General features: G+C 55.8%; 1 protein-coding gene across 2 annotated transcripts in view; it reads left to right on the forward strand.

The window, feature by feature from the left end:
* The window catches only part of ZC3H7B (zinc finger CCCH-type containing 7B), a 57388-nt gene extending 43095 nt beyond the window's left edge, over positions 1-14293 (forward strand). For both annotated transcript variants that reach the window (XM_002831183.6, XM_063722912.1), the window contains 10 exons: positions 164-369; positions 2234-2334; positions 3278-3459; positions 5816-5901; positions 9628-9761; positions 9916-10021; positions 10113-10221; positions 10502-10635; positions 10804-10967; positions 11336-14293. In XM_002831183.6, coding sequence (XP_002831229.2) covers positions 164-369; positions 2234-2334; positions 3278-3459; positions 5816-5901; positions 9628-9761; positions 9916-10021; positions 10113-10221; positions 10502-10635; positions 10804-10967; positions 11336-11588 — 1475 coding nt within the window. In that variant the 3' untranslated portion in view covers positions 11589-14293. The remainder of the gene's footprint in view (positions 1-163; positions 370-2233; positions 2335-3277; positions 3460-5815; positions 5902-9627; positions 9762-9915; positions 10022-10112; positions 10222-10501; positions 10636-10803; positions 10968-11335) is intronic.
* The last annotated feature ends 5436 nt before the right edge of the window (positions 14294-19729 follow it).

Raw genomic sequence — 19729 nt, forward strand, 5'->3', positions numbered from 1 at the left:
GCAGGGAGTGCAGCAGCCCCTGGCTCACCTACCTGTGTTGGGGTGGAGCCAAGCCCTGCCTGGCTCATGGGGCCAGAGCCCCACAGGCTGCAGCGGGGTGGCGAGGGTGCTGCGGGCTGCTGTCCCCGCCTGGCGGAACGTGTGTCCTGTTGCCTCTTTGCAGACATGATTAACAAGCAGGACTGTAAGTACGGGGATAACTGCACCTTCGCCTACCATCAGGAGGAGATCGACGTGTGGACCGAGGAGCGGAAGGGCACCCTCAACCGCGACCTGCTCTTCGACCCGCTGGGGGGTGTTAAGCGCGGCAGCCTCACCATCGCCAAGCTCCTGAAGGAGCACCAGGGCATCTTCACCTTCCTCTGCGAGGTACCGCCCGCCCACCCGCTGCCACCCCATAGGCCATGGCACAGACAGGGCGAGGGATGCTCCCTGGCACGGACCACCATAGGAGGTCAGCCCTGGAACCCATGGGCTGTGGAGGCCTGGCCTTAGGATCAGTAGGTCCTGGAGGGTCAGTAAGTCTGGGCCCTAGGATCCTATCTTGCTAGAGGCCAGATCTGATCCAGCCCCCTCATTTTGTAGAGGCAGAAACTGAGGCTGGAAAGAAAAATCATAACCCTCACACCTGCTCTTTCCTGATAGCCGGTCATAGGCCGGACTTGGCACGTGGTTGTTTTCGTTCCTCATTCCTAGCCTGATGCAGTGGCTCCCGCCTGTAATCCCAGCACTTTGGGAGGCTGAGGCGGGCGGATCAATTGAGGTCCGGAGTTTGAGACCAGCCTGGCCAACATGGTGAAACCCTGTCTCTACTAAAAATACAAAAATTAGCTGGGCGTTGTGGTGCACGCCTGTAGTCTCAGCTAGTTGGGAGGCTGAGGCAGGAGAATCACTTGAACTGGGGAGGCAAAGGTTGCAGTGAGCCGAGATCGCACAACTGCACTTGAGACTCCATCTCAAAAAAAAATTAAAAATTAGCTGGGCTTGGTGGCATGTGCCTCTGGTCCCAGTTACTCAGGAGGCGAAGGTGGGAGGATTGCTTGAGTCCAGGAGGTAGAGGCTGCAGTGAGCCAAGATCGAACCACTGCACTCCGGCCTGGGTGACAGAGTGAGACCCTATTCAAAAAAAAAAAAAAAAAAAAATGTCATTTCCATCGTCACGGCAGTGCTGGCAGGCAGATATCCCCGTTTTACAGATGTTGAGGCTGAGATTCAGGGTAGCGAGGAGCTGCCCTCAGCCACACGGACAGTGCCATGCAGAACTGAGCTTCAAACCCAGGCAGCCTGTCCCTGGAGTCATGCCCACCTCCCAGCACCAGCTGCTGCTGGTGGTCCCCACAGCCAGGCCCCCAGGACACAGGCAGATTGAGGACCTGTCCGGGGCTTCCCCTGCATCCCTTGTTGTGGGTATGATGTATTTGGCACTGCTCAGCCGTCCCAAGTGCCGTGTCCACGGCCCCACATCTCAGGCCTCCCCCACATGTCTTCCCTCGGCCCTGCTGGCTTTGGTGGCCATTGCGCTTCCCTGCCGGGGTTTGCCCTCCTCACAGGGCGCTGTCCTGTGTTTCTGGGCTCGGAACCTCTCAGCTGGACTCTGATCCCAGCAGCCCCACTGAGCTGTTGTTAATTCCCTCCCCAAAGCTGTCCCTGAAGACCCTGCTTGGCCTCTGGAGTGAACTTGGCCCCTGTCTCCCCACCCAGTCGTAGCATGTTGAGGGCAGGGGCAGTGGCACGTCTGTGTCCGTAGAGCAAGGGCTCCAGGTCCGGGTTGCTGGCAGGGTTTGGTGCAGTTCAGTCCAACCCTCATCCCTGGCACCACCAGCCCTTCCCCCAACTCTTCCAGGTCGGGACTTGTGCCAACCCCCCACAGGGAGCACTGGCCCGGGAATCATAGTTCATAGCCGGGTGACAGCCTGTAGTTCATAAAGCACTTGCCATTCCTTTTTTTCTTTTTTTTTTTTTTGACATGAAATAACCCCCTGCCTCAGGCATTGGGAGTGGTGGGATCAGAGGGAGGGAGGAGGGTGAGGAAGGGAGCCAAAGCCCAGGTCACCTGTGAGCTGGAACCAGAGAGACAAGACCACAGACCCTGGGATTCCCTTCCTCACTCCTCTGACCCAGGGCAGGGCTTGCAGGGACCTAGCTGTCCTTCCCCAGGTAGCTGTGCGGGGTCCCAGCTCACCCCCTTCCCAGGTGGCCATGCCAGGTCCCAGCCCTTCCCCTCCCTGGGCAGATCTGCTTTGACAGTAAACCCCGGATCATCAGCAAAGGCACCAAGGACTCTCCATCTGTCTGCTCCAACCTGGCTGCCAAGCACAGCTTCTACAACAACAAGTGAGTGGGACCCTCAGCCCAGGCTGAGGCCTAGGGGCCAGTGGAGAGTTCCCTCAGGCAGCTCAGATGGCTGAGGAAAGGCTGAACTGAAAGGGTGGATGTAGGGTGCAAGGAAAGGGGCAGAATTTGGGAATCAAATCCAGCCTCCACCTGGAAAGGATGGGAATCACATTTGTCGAACATCTACTATATTCCAAGCATCATCTTGGGTATGTTAATTATCCTAGCAATCCTGTGAGGGAGGAGTTACTGGCCCTGTTGTACAGAACAAAAAGCTGAGGCTTGGAAGTAGCTTACTTAGCTTACTCAGCAGACAGCAAGTTGGGGGCCTCGTCTCTGACTCTAGCCCAGCACCCTCCAATGTCATGACATCAGCGTCAGGCAGTGAGGGGAGGCCTGGGTCAGGTCTGGCACCACCCCTTTCTCCCTCTTGTTCCCCTTGGTTCTGCCACGGTGTGCATATGGAGCCCAGGCCCTGCAGTCAGACAGACCTGGGTCCAATTCCTGGGCCAGTCCTGTCTTACGTCCGAGCCCGGGTTTCCTTGTCTGTAAAGTTGATGATGCTCCAGGCTCCTGGGGCTGCAGTGAGGGTAATTAAGACTTCTGGCCCAGAGGACATGCTTGGTTAGTGTTCCTCAGGATGCAGGACCAGCTCTGCAGAATCAAGTTGGAAACCTGAGGGTGGTGTCCTCTGCTTGTTGGCAGCTCCATCTTTGAATCCGGGGGGAGGGACAGGAGTAAAGCAGCCCTGGGACCCAGGCCCAGGGGTGCCTGAGCATAGGAGCCCTGTTTCTGCCCTCCTGTGTCATCCGTGGCCTGGACTTGGTACATAGATCAGGGGGTGCCCAGGGAGAGCCTGGTACTGGGAAGGTGGCCCTACCAGGAGAGAAGGTCAGAGGGGCTGCGGGCTGCATCGTGCCCCTCCTGCCTGCCCGCCCGCCAGGTGCCTGGTGCATATCGTCCGCTCCACCTCCCTCAAGTACTCCAAGATCCGCCAGTTCCAGGAGCACTTCCAGTTCGACGTGTGCCGCCATGAGGTGCGCTACGGCTGCCTGCGGGAGGACAGCTGCCACTTCGCCCACAGCTTCATCGAGCTCAAGGTCTGGCTGCTGCAGCAGTACTCAGGTGAGGGGCGGGCGGTGCAGGTGGAGGGCGGGTGACTCAGGTGAGGGGCAGGCGGTGCAGGTGGAGGGCAGGTGACTCAGGTGAGGAGCAGGCGGTGCAGGTGGAGGGCGGGTGACTCAGGTGAGGGGCAGGCGGTGCAGGTGAAGGGAGCGCAGGACTGACTGGGGGTGACAGGCCAGGGCCCCATGGTCGCTGGAGGGGGCTTTGGGAGAGTTCAGGAGAGGTGGCTGTGGGGTGGGCTCTCTGGAGGAGCTGGTATATCCCAGGCACCACAGAGGAGAGAAGCTCCGCTCTCAGGGCGCTTCCAGGCTCAGAGATCTGGGTTTTTCCCCTCATAGGCACCGTCCAGGGAGCACGGAGAGGGGAGAGGGAGTCACCTGGGCTCCTGCAGCAGCACCTCTGCTTGCTCCCTGGGTGGTTGGCAGCAAATCCTCGCTCCTCACTGAGCCTCCAGTGCTCATCTGGGAAATGGGGAGCCCCATCTCTACCTCTCAGAGCTGCTGCGGGGATTGGAAGGTGTTCTCCCACTCACCCACCAGGGATCTACTGAGCACCTTCTCTTGTCAGGGCATTCAGCCATGGTCTAGTCGAGGCCCTTACTTTCAGAGAACCTACATTTACAAGTGGGGGCCAGACAGACAATATATAAACAGGTGAATAAATCCTGTATGCCATCCATTCTAGGATGCACATTTACCCCTACTGCCTGTCATCATTTAATTAGCAGCATTTTGTGGGGAGGGGATTTAAAATACGGTACATGTAACACTCAGTGTCTGCTTAGAGTTGGTGAAATGCAGTGGTAGCATTTCAGGTGTGCCTCAGTATTATGAGGAAGATAAAGCCAAGCAATGGGACAGAGACAGACTCGGGGATGGGAGCATTTTCGGTAAAATGGCTGGGAAGGCCTCTCTGAGGAGATGACTTTTGACCAGGGAAGGGCGGGGAGTGCATTCCAGGAAGAGGGACCAGACTGAAGGCTCTGAGGCAGGAGCAAGCTCCACACAGAAAGGATGGTCCCTGGGGTAGAGCAGCTTAGTCAGTAGAGGGGGAATGAGGCCTGAGAGGTTGGAGGGGACTGAGCGTGTAAGAGTCTCTAGGCCTTAAACAGGAACAGCTGGGGTTGTTCTAAATATGGTTTACAGTGTCTGGAGGAGGGTTTTAAGTGGGTGGAGTTATATGATCTGATCAGTACTTTGCAAAAGTCACTCTGGCTGCTGGGTAGAGATCGAGGAGCAAGGGCAGAAGCTGGGAGATCAGGGAGGGTGGCTCAGGCCAGGGTGGTGATGCTGGAAGTGGGAGAAGTGGATAGATTCTAGGTGTATTTTGAGGGTGGAGCCAACAAGATGTGTTGATGGATCAGATATGAAGTATGAGACAAAGGAGAGCGTCAAGGTGGACTCCAAGATCAGAGCAACAGGAAGAATGGGGCTACCACGTTCTAAGAGGGGGAAGGCTGTAAGAGGAGCAGCTCAGGCTCAGTGTGGGACGTGGGAAGTCTGAGCTGCCTGGTGGACTTCACATGGAGATGTTGGAGGCAGCAGATGTGGGGGTCTGGAGGTTCACAGGAAAGGTCTGGCCTGTAGATACATACCTGCAGATCATCAGCAAGAAACTGGATGTCAAGTGCAGTGTCTTGCCCCAAGTAAGCACCGATGATGATTGGCTGTCGTGGAGCGGGGCCATAGGTCAAGGTGGAAGGCCACATCTGTTGTGGGAAAGACGTGAGAAAGATGGAGAGCGTTGAGAAGAGGGCAGGCTTCATGGAAGAGTTGTGAGCTGGATCTCCAAGGTCGGGCTCAGTGGCAACAGTCTGAGGCTGGCGGGGAGACAGACTGGGGAGTCCATGCCACCAGGCTGGGGTATTTGCCCTTTGGGGACTGGCAGTAAAGAGCCGTGGTACCACAGTGAGCTGGTGAGCCAGGCTGGGCAGGCATGGAGCCCTAAGTGCCAGTGAGGCCAGGGGCTGCCAAGCAGGCACTAGGCTTGCAGGCCTATTGAGGGAGATGGGTGTCAGGGAAGGGTGCTGAGTCACTGGCCCAAGAGACAGGGTCACCGGCATGGGGGCAGGGGACTCCCTACCACAGTACAGAGCTAACATCTTTCTACTGCATTTTCCCACTCTTGGCTGCATTTAATTCTTTCCCTTCCAGTGAGGCTCGGAGCAGGTCTTTGTTCCCATTTTGCAGATGGACAAAGTGGTTCCGTTGCACCCCATGTCTTACTGTGGCTGGGCTAACTGAGAATAGGGCTCCTCCAGCTGGGCCTCGGGGGGCCCTGGCACCTCGTGGACCCCCTGCCTCCCTCCTTGCTGAGCACCTTGAAAGATGCCTGTGTCTGCCCCTACCCTCCCCAGGCATGACCCACGAAGATATCGTTCAGGAGTCTAAGAAGTACTGGCAGCAGATGGAGGCACACGCAGGGAAGGCCAGCAGCAGCATGGTAAGGCCTTCTGATACTATGCCATTATTCAAATTTTGTAAACTGTCCCCAAATCCAGGGTAATGTACACATTCAGCTGTTGTGTCTCATTTTATTTTATTTTGAGACAGGGTCTTGCTCTGTCACCCAGCCTGGAGTGCAGTGGTATGATCATGGCCCACTGAAGCCTCCACCTCCTGGTCTCAGGTGATCCTCCTGCCTCAGCCTCCTGAGTAGCTGGGATTACAGGCATGCACCACCACACCCGGCTGATTTGTCTATTTTTTAAGACCATGGGGCTGGGGATGTGGGGCTTGCCATCTTGCCCAGGCTTATCTGAAACTCTTGGGCTCAAGCAGTCCTCCCACCGTGGCCTCCCAAAGTGCAGCGATTACAGGCATGAGCCTTGTCGTGTCTCTTTCATCTCCCTTGATGAAGAAACAGTTCTTTAGTCTTTGCCTTGTGTTGCATTGATATTTTTGAAGAGCCAGATGTTTTGTAAAAGGTCCAACCTTCTGGGCTCGTGTGAGTGTCCTCATTCCACAGAGGTGATGTTGTGTTCTCAGCTCACACATCAGGGGATGCATCATCTCAGCGTGTCCCTTCACTGGTGACAATCTAATTAAACTTTCATAACTTGATTCAAGGTGCCTCCATTGTAAACATTTCTCTATTGTAAAATTAGAGCTTTCCTCTTTGTAATTAAGGCTATACTTTCAGGGATCATTTTTATAGTTTGTAATTAATAAATGTCTTCAGAGGTCCAGCGCAGTGGCTCACACCTGTAATCCCACCAGCCTTTGGGAGACTGAGGCAGGCGGATCACGAGGTCAGGAGTTCGAGACCAGCGTGTCCAACATAGTGAAACCCCATCTGTACTAAAAATACAAAAAATTAGCCGGGCGTGGTGGCGGGCGCCTGTAGTCCCAGCTACTCGGGAGGCTGAGGCAAGAGAATCGTGTGAACCGGGGAGGTGGAGGTTGCAGTGAGTCGAGATCACGCTGTTGCACTTCAGCTAGGGTGACAGTGTGGACAGTGTGAGACTCCGTCTCAAAAAAAAAAAAAAAAAGTCTTCGGGAGGCCTGGCGTGGTGGCTGACGCCTGTAATTCCAGCACTTTGGGAGGCTGAGGTGAGCGGATCACCTGAGGTCAGGAGTTTGAGACCAGCCTGGCAAACATGACGAAACCCCGTCTCTACTAAAAATACAAAAAAATTAGCTGGGCATGGGGGCGGGCGCCTGCAATTCCAGCTACTTGAGAGGCTGAGGCAGGAGAATTGCTTGAACCCAGGAGGAAGAGGTTGCAGTGAGTTGAGATTGTGCCATTGACCTCCAGCCTGGGCGACAGAGTGAGACTCCATCTCAAAAAAAAAAAAGAAAAAATGAGGTCTTCAGGAGAAATACGTTGAGACCTTGTAAATATCCCAGTACTGCTCGGACTGACACCACTGATCGTGGTATCCCCTCCCATCCCTCCTGGTCTTCACCGCGGCCCTGAAGACAGCATGGGATTGTGGCATTTGCAGATGGGGAAGCTGAGGCTGAGACATTGTTAGTGACTTGCCCAGGGGCACACTGAGTGGGGCAATTCCCAGGTTCTCTGACGTCCTGTCCAGGGCTCGCTCTTCTCCCTCCCCACCTGCAGCATTCCCGTCCATCAGCCCCAGGCGGGGATCAGAACCCTGGCCCTCCTATCTCCTGGGGTGGGTGTGAGGCCCACAGGAGCCAACGTAAGCTGCCCTGTGCTCACATCGTCCCCAGGTGGTGGGATCACTGTAACCGTAGATGACAGTGGGGGACCCTGGGGCTCAGAGGGGTGGGCGCAGCGCCCAGGAGACAGTAAGTGTGAGATGAGGCCTCCGTGCCATCCAGGCATGAGCACTGACCCTTTCATCCACATGAGGCCACCCGCTGATGAGCTTTGGGGAAGGCTGGGCCTCTGGACCCCTCAGGAGGCTGACCAGGGTGTGGTAGGGAGCAGGGCAGGCTGCCGGGGGGTCCCTGGGCCAGGCTGGCTGGCGGGGCTGCCCACCGCCTCGAGCGTTCCCTTGCTCCCTGACTTCTTTGTTCCTGGTCCTCTTCTCTTTTTCTCCCCTCTTCCTGGTCCCTGCTGCCCTCCATCAGTCTCCCGTGCAGTCCTCTTTTCCTCTCCCCATCTGTTTCTTTTTCCTTCTGGCCAGGAGCCTGGCAGGGAAGGAGTAAGGGGCTGATGGGACCTCTTAAAGAGAGAACACTAGCTGGGTGTGGTAGCACACCTGTAGCCCAGCTACTCAGGAGGCTGTGGCAGAAGGATCCCTTGAGGCCGGGAGTTTGAAATCAGCCTGGGCAACATAGTGAGACCCCTTTTGCCACTTGCTATGGCAAGGAGCTGGTGAGACTATGCAGTCATCAACGTGGGCATGGGGTCTGGCTCTGAGGGAGGAGCTCAGGACTGCAGTGGATGTCATTAGTGCAGTGGCTAAGCCACCATACCCTCCGTGCCCCCTTTCTCTCACCTGGGAAATGGTAATAATGCCTTCCTCTCACGCTTCTTGTGAGAATCGAGGGGAACACCCAGAAATCAGTAGCCACATGGGTCCACTTCTTGCCTGCTCTAGTGCAGGCCATCCCACTCATAAAGGCATGATCTCACCTTATTATTGGGGTCACACGTGTGTTATTCTGGGACTGAGCAGCCCACGAGTTGTCCAGCGCCAGGCCAGGGGTCAGTCAGCAATGAGGACAGCTCCTTCCTGCTCCAGGGCAGGCCCTGGGCAGGGCAGTGCTGGGGACACGGGAGTAGGCCACAGCTTCTGCGGGGGAGTTCCTATGGCAGAAGGATCATGCCCAGCAGCCTGGAAGAGCAAGGGGTGACCCTGCACTCGAGGCTCCTGGGAAGACGGGGAGGCTCGAGGTTACATGAGGGAGAGGGGACAGCTGGTGCATTCACAGAACAGCAGGCTGGCCAACGTAGCCAGCTGAGGGGGTTCAAGGTGGCAGGAGACAAGGCAGAACGAGCATTTTTCCTACCTCTGGCCCCCAACCCTGTCCCGGGGTGCAGAAGAGCAGGCCAAAGGCTGGGGCATAGGACAGAGAAGAAACGTGGTGGCTGGGGCCTTAGAGACCAGCAAGGCCTTGCCCTGGAGGGAGGGCCAGAGACCTGGGCTACTCAGATGCCTGTCCCACCGCCCAAGGCTGACTCCTGCCACCACCACCCCACCCCCGCCAGGGTGGCTTCCCATCTCCTGGGCCCTCCGCTGTACAGGTTCGGCACTCATAGCCGGGTGAGCCGGTCAACAGGAGCAGTTTAGAGACTGTGGGAACTCACAGAATGGACAGCTGCAGCTTAGGAGAGCTCCGGGGAGGGCTTCCCACAGGAGATGCGCTTGAGCTGACTTTTGAAGGATAGTTTCTAGAACAGGCTGGATGAAGAATGGAGGAAGGACAGCGGGAACAGCCTGTACAAAGGCAGGGAGGTGTGGTGGAACGGAGCTTTGTCCTGGGAAATGCAGCATCCACAAAGCAGGCCTCCCAAGGAGTTGGGCGAGGCAGGGACCAGCCACAGAGGGTGGAAAGAAGAGCCCCGTTCCAGGCCTGGCTCCCCTGGGAAGCCCTTGGGCCTGCAGTTGGGAGGTCACTGCATGCCAGGAAGACCCGGGAGCAGACCAGCTTATTCCAAGGCTCTCCCGGAGGCCACCTGTGTGGAGACCCCAGGGCCTCAGGCCTGGTGCCTGCAGCTTCACCAACCCCCCTCCCCATCCCCCCACAGGGTGCCCCGAGGACACATGGGCCCAGCACCTTTGACCTGCAGATGAAGTTTGTCTGTGGCCAGTGCTGGAGGAACGGGCAGGTGGTGGAGCCTGACAAGGACCTCAAGTACTGTAGTGCCAAGGCCCGGCACTGGTGAGTGGGATGCCAGGTGGGGGCTCAGGTGGGATGGGGCCACCCTACCACCACACGTGTGGAGGCCAACTGAGAGAGGCCAGGGCTCTCCACAGAGGTCACACAGCACACAGGCTGTGCCCTGACCTCTCCCCAACCCTGCTCTGTCCTGCAGCTGGACCAAGGAGCGGCGGGTCCTTCTGGTGATGTCCAAGGCCAAGAGGAAATGGGTGTCAGTGAGGCCACTGCCGTCCATTCGCAACTTCCCACAGCAATACGATGTGAGCGCTGGGATGGGGGGCTGGGGGTCCCCGAGGAGGCAGCGATGCTTTCCAGTGGGACTCAGAGGATCTCCCCACGCCCGCCCCACAGCTCTGCATCCACGCACAGAACGGCCGCAAGTGCCAATATGTGGGGAACTGCTCCTTCGCACACAGCCCGGAGGAGAGGGACATGTGGACCTTCATGAAGGAGAACAAGAGTGAGTGGGCAGACGGGGCGGGCGGGCCCTCCCCCGGTGTCTCTTCAGTGCTGAACGTCTCAACTCACCAGCGGGCCCAGGAGCGTCTGCTGCACCCCTTTGCTGCCTGGGCCCTTCTCCACCTACCCCAGCCTGGGCCCTCTCTGAGGCCAGGCCCTGAGGCCGAGCGGCCCATCAGCAGGACTTGGGACGCCCACGGCTCCCAAATCAAGTGGGGACCATGGGGCAGAATGGATGGAGAAGCCCCTCAGCAGGTGCCCTGTCCCTGTCCCCTGCCCAGTCCTGGACATGCAGCAGACCTATGACATGTGGCTGAAAAAACACAACCCAGGGAAGCCTGGGGAAGGGACCCCCATCAGTTCTCGGGAAGGGGAGAAGCAGATCCAGATGCCCACGGACTACGCGGACATCATGGTAACGCCCCCGCCCTGCATGCTCGGGGCTGTGGTCGGGGCTGTGGTCTGAGCCTCACCTGGGAGGGGCAGCCTGGAGGGCCCAGCCAGCCAGCGCTCAGCCTCTCCGAGGGAGGTGGTCCGGGCAGAGGTGTGGGGGAGCGGGCACCCACGATGGCTGTGCTCCCAGATGGGCTACCACTGCTGGCTCTGCGGCAAGAACAGCAACAGCAAGAAGCAGTGGCAGCAGCACATCCAGTCCGAGAAGCACAAGGAGAAGGTCTTCACGTCTGACAGTGACGCCAGCGGCTGGGCCTTCCGCTTCCCCATGGGCGAGTTCCGGCTCTGCGACAGGTGCTCCTGGGAGGGCAGGGCCTGGTGGGACATGGGGTGGCCCGAGGAGATGGAGTCTGTGGCCAGCTCTGGCTCCTCTTGGCCTGGAGGTGGTGTGCAGAGAGTGGTGAGGCTTGGCTGTGACCGCAGCCGTGGGGGTGGTGGGGAAGGGTGGATTGGAGGGCTGGGCTCACACCTATCCAGACCTTTAATTTGCAGCTGTGGGGCAGATTCCAGAGAGGGCCAGGACACCCAGGTTTTCCCTGAGCTGGGACCCAGCTGCCCAGGGAGAGGCTTGTCTTGGGGGAGGTCACGTGGCCAGCCCCAGATTGACAGCCTGGGGTGGGAAGGGCACAGAGCTCGGGCAGTGAGCCTCCTGCCACCCACAGGCTCCAGAAGGGCAAAGCCTGCCCAGATGGGGACAAGTGCCGCTGCGCCCATGGACAGGAGGAGCTCAACGAGTGGCTGGACCGGCGTGAGGTGCTGAAGCAGAAGCTGGCCAAGGCTCGCAAGGACATGCTGCTGTGCCCACGGGATGACGACTTTGGCAAATACAACTTCCTGCTGCAAGAGGACGGGGACCCTGCCAGTGCCACCCCGGAAGCCCCTGCTGCTGCTGCCACCGCCACCACCGGGGAGTAGGGCCAGGTGTTGGCCGTGGGCGAAGTCCTGGGGTCAGGGGGTGGGGTAGGGCCTGAAGGCCTGATAGAAGGGTCAGGGCAGGCCGGGGGGGTGGGGGGCCGCCCTCATCAGGCAGCCCCCAGCCCCTTGAGGCCCCATCCATCTTCTCCCCACCACCGCCCCGGTGTGCGTACCCAGGCGCACGTGCTGCAGCCCCCGGAGGCCCCGCTGAAACCTGGGCTGCCCTTCCCCCACCCCCACAGCTCTCCTGGTTGAGGAGGGAGGGGCCTGGCTGACCCCTCCAGCTTCAGCCTCCAGCTTTAACTTCTGTCTGCTCCTAATGGGGGCCCAAAGCTCAGGGCTGGGGAGCCTGGGGTCCCCACTTGAATCTGCAGCAGGAGGGTCCTTCTCCCTGGCCCGCCCTCATCCCACCCCCTCCCCCTGGGGGCAAATCAGGACACAACAGAGGGCGGAGACCCCATTAGCTTTAAAATGTAGCCCCAGGATGGAGCTGGGAACACTGTACTGGTCACTTACCCTCTGGGGCCTCAGCTTCCCCTCCCGAAGGCTGGGAGCAGCTGGGCTAGATGATCTTTGGAGCTTAAGGAGTCCCGGCCCTTTCTCTGATGCCACCACCTGAACCCTCCTCCCTCGTGGGCCAGTGAAAATAGACTGTAGGTCCTCAGAGCCTTCAGAGATGATCCAGCTCAAACCCCATTTTGCAGAGAGGAAAACTGAGGCCTAGAAGGGAGCAGTGGTCCGCCCAGGGTCCCAGCACAAGGCAGAGCTGGGATGAAAACAGGGCTGAAAAGACTCAGGGCCAATTACTGGCTGAGCCCACGGTCCCCTCAGCAGGGATGTGATGGTCTCTGAATCGGTGTGCAGCTGGGGTCCCAGGTAGCACTGCCTGGGGGCTGGGGAAGGGAGGCCCAGAGGAGGGCTGGCCATGTAAGCACCCCATGAAGGGACCACCCCCTCCCAAGGATGGTCCCTTTGGGTGCAGCAGCAGAGGTCACCTCCCGACATGCGCTCTGGGAAAGGTGGCAGAGGGCAGGACACCATGAGCTCAGGATCTGTGCGAGGTGTGGGAGGTGGGAAGGGTGAGGGTCTGGGGGATGCGGAGAAAATGGAGGCTTGACCCTGGGCACCATGGGCCACTCCAGGATGGGACACGGCCCCTCTTTCTTGGGGACCCAGTATGTCCTCTCCTCTACACCCAGACATACAGTTATGACCGTCTGTCCTAGCCCCTCCCTAATCCCTGGCCCTACCAGCTGTCTGGGACTCCAGTGGACCCCCAGCCCCTGCCCCCACTCACCAAGGCCTCTCTCGTCCCTCTCGTCTGACGTGTCTGTGTGCACCCCCCTCCTCTCCCACCCTACCCTCCATGGGCAGATCCACCGTCCCCTGGTTCCCCAGACATTCCAGAATGCCCCACACCATTGGCACAGGAGTGGGGCAGCCCCGGAAAGAACCAGGGATTAGGCTGTAGGGGGGTGAGGAGAGAAGGGACCACCCCATTCTTCTCAAGCAAGGATTGCCAGCGCGCGCTGACACACCGACGGGCTGCCCAGGGCTGGAGGGGACGTTGTTCTCCCGCCGCCACTGCCCAACCTTTCCTGATAATCGTGGCATGCACTCTTTCCTCTTCCCTGCCTCACCCCCTGCCCCCAGCAGGCCAGCACTGCAGAGTTTGGTGCTGGTGGTGTGGCTGTGGGGGATGGGAGACCACACCCAAGGTGGGGGCTGTGGCCGTGTGTGGCCGTGATGTCGATGATACTCGTTTTCCCTGATCCGTGGTGTTGCAGTCTGTTGTCACCAGCCTTGTTTCTAGTGTGTATATATGTCGCCCCCGTGATGCATATATACACAGGTATTAAATATATCGCTCTATATAATATTATATATGTGTGTGGTATCCAAGGAATCACTTTTATGAGGGCTAAAGATAAAGAATTTGGCCAGAAAATGCAGCCATCCTTGTGTGATTAGGAGGGTTTCAGGGGCCACTGGACTATTTGCAAGGTGACAGGGACTGGAGCCATGGCTCAGAGGTGATTCGGGCAGCCAGGGACAGGAGCCACCCTCCCCAGGCCCAACTCTGCTAGCTTCCCAGACCACCCCCATCGAGTGCGGAGAGAGTGGGAGTGCTCAGGGAAAGAAGGTGATTTGTATTTGTCTCCCCGTTGAAAGGAACAGGATTCAAGTCCAGAGTTTTCATCTTCAGCCTGTGATCTGTCCAGGGACCCTTGGGATCTGGGGCTCCCTGGCCTGGCCAGAGCTGGAGCCCCCACAGGGTAAGGAAGAGAGAGTGGGAGGCAGAGTATGATGGGGAGGAGGAACAGGAAGACCCTTTTAATGATGAGGGTAACTATTTCAGTTGTGAGCCTTCTAGGGCCCCAGGCTGGGAGGCTCAGAGGGCTGAATCTGGGACCTGTGTTCCCCCCGGCAGGCAGGGACAAGATGGCATCGCAAGCATGGGGGCGGGGTGGGTGGGGAGGGATGCTGCATTTCTCAGCTGGGCAGTAATCAATTTAATGGTCCTTTAAAATGTCTGTGTATTAAAAATTTAAGAATACCACACTTTAATATTAAATATTCATAAGGTCTAGTATCTTGATAATAATGTAGATGTTTTAATAACAATTTTTGTCCTTCTTAAAATAAAATGAAAGAAACTTGCTTCCTTTAGCCTTTGTTCTAGAAAATAAACTTGTGCACTTTGACCTCTGTCCCCGAGATGTCACTCCTGTTCCTCCCCACCTGCACTTATATCCAGGGGCCTTAGCCGCTCTGTCCTCATGGGAGAGACCTGGCGGTACTGGCTACTCTGAGGAATGCTAAGCATTCCGAGGGGTGAGGGGCAGGTCTGTGTCCCTGTGTACACACGGAGGCCAGCCGACCCTGGCTTCGGCAGCGTCTCACTGGCAGCGACATGCTGCCACTTGCCACCCTTCCCTGGCTCATCTGCAGCTTGCCTGCTCTCAGCCTTCCACACGGGGCTGCCAGCGGTGCCCACACTTCCCTACACTCACGCTGCAGTGTGTGCCCAGCTGGGTTCAAGAAAGGCAGGGGACCATGCCTCGCCTATGATGCCGAGTGTGATCCCGACTGCAACCCTGGCTTCTGTGAACCCAAGGGAGACTGAAGTCACATGGGTCCAGTTTCCTCATCTTTAAAAGGAGCTGGCGGGGGGCCGGGCACGGTAGCTCACATCTGTAATCCCAGCACTTTGGGAGGCCGAGGTGGGCGGATCGGCTGAAGTCAGGAGTTTGAGACCAGCCTGGCCAACATGGTGAAAACCTGTCTCTACTAAAAATACAAAAATTAACCGGGCATGGTGGCACATGCCTGTAATCCCAGCTACTTGGGAGTTTGAGGCAGGAGAATCACTTGAACTCGGGAGGCAGAGGTTGCAGTGAGCCAAGATCGGGCCACTGCATTCCAGCCTGAGTGACAGAGCGAGACTCCATCTAAAAAATAAATAAATAAAAGGAGCTGATACATTAGATCTGGAGTTCTCAGGGACTCAGTCTGCTGGGGTGGGAGGTACTTTGTAAAATCTTTTGGATTGTGCATGGCTGCAGGTGATAGAGGGGGTCCCATAGGGAGGGACTGCTCATGTCCAAGAGCAAGCTCTCACCAGACAGCTTTTTTTTTTCTTTTTCTTTTTCTTTTTTTTTTTTGAAACAGTCTCACTCTGTCACCCAGGCTGGAGTGCAGTGGCACAATCTCGGCTCACTGCAACCTTCGCCTCCCGGGTTAAAGTGATTGTCCTGCCTCAGCCTCTTCAGTAGCTGGGACTACAGGTGCCTGCCACGACGCCCAGTTAATTTTTGTATTTTTGGTAGAGACGGGGTTTCACCATGTTGGCCAGGCTGGTCTCGAACTCCTGACCTCAAGTGATCCACCCACCGCCTTGGCCTCCCAAAGTGCTGGGATTACAGGCATGAGCCACCATACCCGGCTTCCCAGACAGCTTTAAACTGCAGTGTGGAGTGGACCAGGACAGCGGTTCGGGACCAGAGAATTGCCTGAAGACAGGGAGGCATTTGGGCCAGGTGTGCAGTAGACGCTCAGATGCTTGATAAATGATGGTGTGAGGAACAAAAGCAGCCAGCTTTATTGAGCATCTTGTTTGCAGCAGGTACTGTGCAGCTAGTACATCCGTCCCTCACAGCAACCGTGGAAGTTCGCTGTCCACATTTATAGCCTAGAGAGTTTCAGCAAAGCTTCCAAGGACCCTCAGGAAGGAGGCAGAAAAAAGATCGAGAACCACTGGGAACTGGGTATCGGCAAAAGTCCCTTCCGCCCTGACATTCTGGAATTCACAGCACCTCTGGATGCACTGTGAAAAACCGAAGTGGCGTGGCAAGGCAGAATTCCCGGAAGAAAAATACAGACTCATGCTTAGGCTGAAGAGATCGCATGCCTGCATCAAGACCTTCCCTGGGTGACTCACTCCTGTAATCCTGCCTTGGGAGATCAAGGCAGGAGGATCACTTGAGGCCAGGAGCTTGAGACTAGCCTGAGCAACAGTAAAACCGTATCTCTACAAAAAAAAAAAAAAAAAAAAAAAGTAAAATTAGCTGGGCACGGTGGTCCACACCTGTGGTCCTAGCTACTTGGGAGGCTGAGGTGGAAGGTTGGCTTGAGCCCAGGAAGTTGCGGCTGCAGTGAGTCATGATCACACCACTGCACTCCAGCCTGGGAGAGCAAGATCCTGTCTCAAAAAATTAAAAAATAATAATAAAGGAACAATTAAAGAGTAAGACAAGCAGAGGCCGGGCTCAGTGTCTCACTCCTGTAATCCTAGCACTTTGGGAGGTGGAGGAGGGTGGATCACGAGGTCAGGAGTTCGAGACCAGCTTGACCAACATAGTGAAACCCCGTCTCTACTAAAAATACAAAAATTAGCCAGGTGTGGTGGCACATGCCTGTAGTCCCAGCTACTCGGGAGGCTGAGGTGTGAGAACCGCTTGAACCCAGGAGGCAAAGGTTGCAGTGAGCTGAGACCATGCCATTGCACTCCAGCCTGGGTGACACAGTGAGATTCTGTCTCAAAAAAAAAAAGAAAAGGAAAAAAAAAAAAAAAAAAAAGACAATCAGAACTTCAATAAACCTAGTGGAATAAATTTGTATATTCTCGTCAATTCCCTTAAATTCTCTTCTGGTCCTCATGTGGCTCAGATTGGTAAACATCAACTGAACACCCACTCCATCCCAGATCCAGGGGATACAGGCTACTTTAAGAAACTGCTTCCCCTTCAGTTCAGTCAGTGCTAAAGGAGACCGACTTAATAGAAGATTGTAGAATGATGTGATGGGGGTTGGAATACTATGCAGCCATAAAAAATGATGAGTTCATGTGCTTTGTAGGGACATGGATGAAATTGGAAATCATTCTCAGTAAACTATCACAAGGACAAAAAACCAAACACCGCATATTCTCACTCATAGATGGGAATTGAACAATGAGAACACATGGACACAGGAAGGGGAACATCACACTCTGGGGACTGTTGTGGGGTGGGGGGAGTGGGGAGGGATAGCATTAGGAGATATACCTAATGCTAAATGGCGAGTTAATGGGTCCAGCACACCAGCATGGCACATGTATACATATGTAACTAACCTGCACATTGTGCACATGTACCCTAAAACCTAAAGTATAATAATAAAAAAAAAGAATGATGTGATGGGGGTGACAGGGGGAGGCACTCAGGGTACCAGAGGAGGTACCTCATCCAGGCTCAGCAGCCAGGGAGGACTTCCTAGAGGAGGTGAAACCGGAATAGAAGCTTCAAAAAGATTCATCATTGTAATCCGTGTCACTTACTGTTCTGCATTTTTCTTTCTCTCTTAATTTTTATTTCACATGTGCAGTTCCATGCACCCATGTCACCTGGATATTTATGGTCAGTAGCTGATATTCATCCTATCGATGAGTCACAGCTGGCTTCAGCAGCTCCCAGTTACTGAACGCAGCCCCGTGTCTGGTCTTCAGCTCTGTGAGTAGGGGCCTCAGTGAGCATGACCAACACAGTGCACCAGCTGCCTCAGCTCTACACCTCTCTAGAGAAAGCCCTTGACAGTTCTGCAAATAATTGCATCCGTCTATCCCCACACCTGGGAGCCCTTTGCAGGCTTCCTGGGAAATAACCCCCAGTCCTCAGAAAAACGCAGCTGGAGCCACTGGACCTGCTCAATTGATGATCAGTAAGATTATGCCAGCCTCTTCTAGCACCTTCGTTTCGGGCCTAGAAGTAAATATATATGCGCTGCTGGTCAAGGAGAGGATGAGGCACATGGAACGTATTTTTTTTTTTTTTTTTTTTTTTTGAGACAGAGTCTTGCTCTTGTGCCCAGGCTAGAGTGCAGTGGTGTGATCTCATCTTGCTGCAAGCTCCGCCTCCCGGGTTCATGCCATTCTCCTGCCTCAGCCTCCCAAGTAGCTGGGATTACAGGCTCATGCCACCATACTAAGCTAATTTTTGTGTTTTTGGTAGAGACAGGGTTTCACCATGTATATTCTCGTCAACTCCCTTAAATTCTCTTCTGGTCCTCACGTGGCTCAGATTGGTAAACATCAACTGAACACCCACTCCATCCCAGATCCAGGGGATACAGGCTACTTTAAGAAACTGCTTCCCCTTCAGTTCAGTCAGTGCTAAAGGAGACCGACTTAATAGAAGATTGTAGAATGATGTGATGGGGGTTGGAATACTATGCAGCCATAAAAAATGATGAGTTCATGTGCTTTGTAGGGACATGACCAGCCAGGCTGGTCAAGAATTCCTGACTTCAGGTGATCCACCCACCTTGGCCTCCCAAAGTGCTGGGATTACAGGAGTGAGCCACCGTGCCTGGCTGAGAATGTATTCTTGATAAAGTTCTCCCTCAGCCCAGCCTCTCAGCTGCACAAGGCGTTAGATGTTCTTAGGGAGCCACTGTGACTCTGACTCCAGACTTCTGTCTGGGATTACAGCTCCCCTGCAAGGTGACATAGCTGTAGGCACAAAGAACACCATGTTCCGGCCGGGCACGGTGGCTCACACCTGTAATACCAGCACTCTGGGAGGCCGAAGCGGGCGGAACATGAGGTCAGGAGATTGACACCATCCTGGTTAACACGGTTAAACCCTGTCTCTACTAAAAATACAAAAAATTAGCTGGGCGTGGTGGCGGGCACCTGTAGTCCCAGCTACTCGGGAGGCTGAGGCAGGAGAATGGCGTGAACCCGGGAGGCGGAGCTTGTAGTGAGCCGACATCACGCCACTACACTCCATCCAGCCTGGGTGACAGAGCGAGACTCCATCTCAAAAAAAAAAGAACACCGTGTTCCTAGTGAACTGGGGGTAAATACAGTTGATGAAAACTCAAGTGCAGGGCATGGGAATGGGCTCAGTGGCATTGATAAGGACACCAACAGACCTCAGACCATCTGCAGTGGATGTCAGATCCCTGAGCTAGGAAGTCCAAGAAGTGCAGACAATCCCAACACTCCCAGCATACAGCCCCCGTCTGAAGGTCTCTAGGTATGTATACCGCCTTCCCTTCCCACTACCTCTGGCCTCCCTGGCTGCCTGGCCCAGCAACCCACTGGTGTGGTCCCTGTCTGACCTAGGGGATGCTGCCAGCTGGACACTGTGAGTGCCGACTAGGGGCTGCCAACATGGACTCCTGGTGGTGTGAAAGTTCTCGAAGGATAGGGAGTTGCCCGGCTGGGTATGTTACTTAACTTTGAATTCCTCACAGGGTTTAGGCTGGTGCCAGGTATGTGATAAGCACTCATTCATGGTCTCAGAGGCTTAGGACATTCGCACATGAAAATGAGCCTGCAGAGGCCGGGCACGGTGGCTCACGCCTGTAATCCCAGCGCTTTGGGAGGCTGAGGTGGGTGGATCACCTGAGGTCAGGAGTTCGAGACCAGCCTGACCAACACAGAGAAACCCTGTCTCTATTAAAAATACAAAATTAGCCGGGCACAGTGGTGCATGCCTGTAATCCCAGCTACTTGGGAGGCTGAGGCAGGAGAATTACTTGAACCTGGGAGGCAGAGGTTGCGGTGAGCCAAGATTGTGCCATTGCATTCCAGCCTGGGCAACAAGAGCAAAACTCTGCCTAAAAAAAAAAAAAAAAAAAAAAAAAAGGAGTCTGCA

This window comes from Pongo abelii, chromosome 23 (assembly GCF_028885655.2).
Source record: "Pongo abelii isolate AG06213 chromosome 23, NHGRI_mPonAbe1-v2.0_pri, whole genome shotgun sequence".
Classification (NCBI taxonomy): domain Eukaryota; kingdom Metazoa; phylum Chordata; class Mammalia; order Primates; family Hominidae; genus Pongo; species Pongo abelii.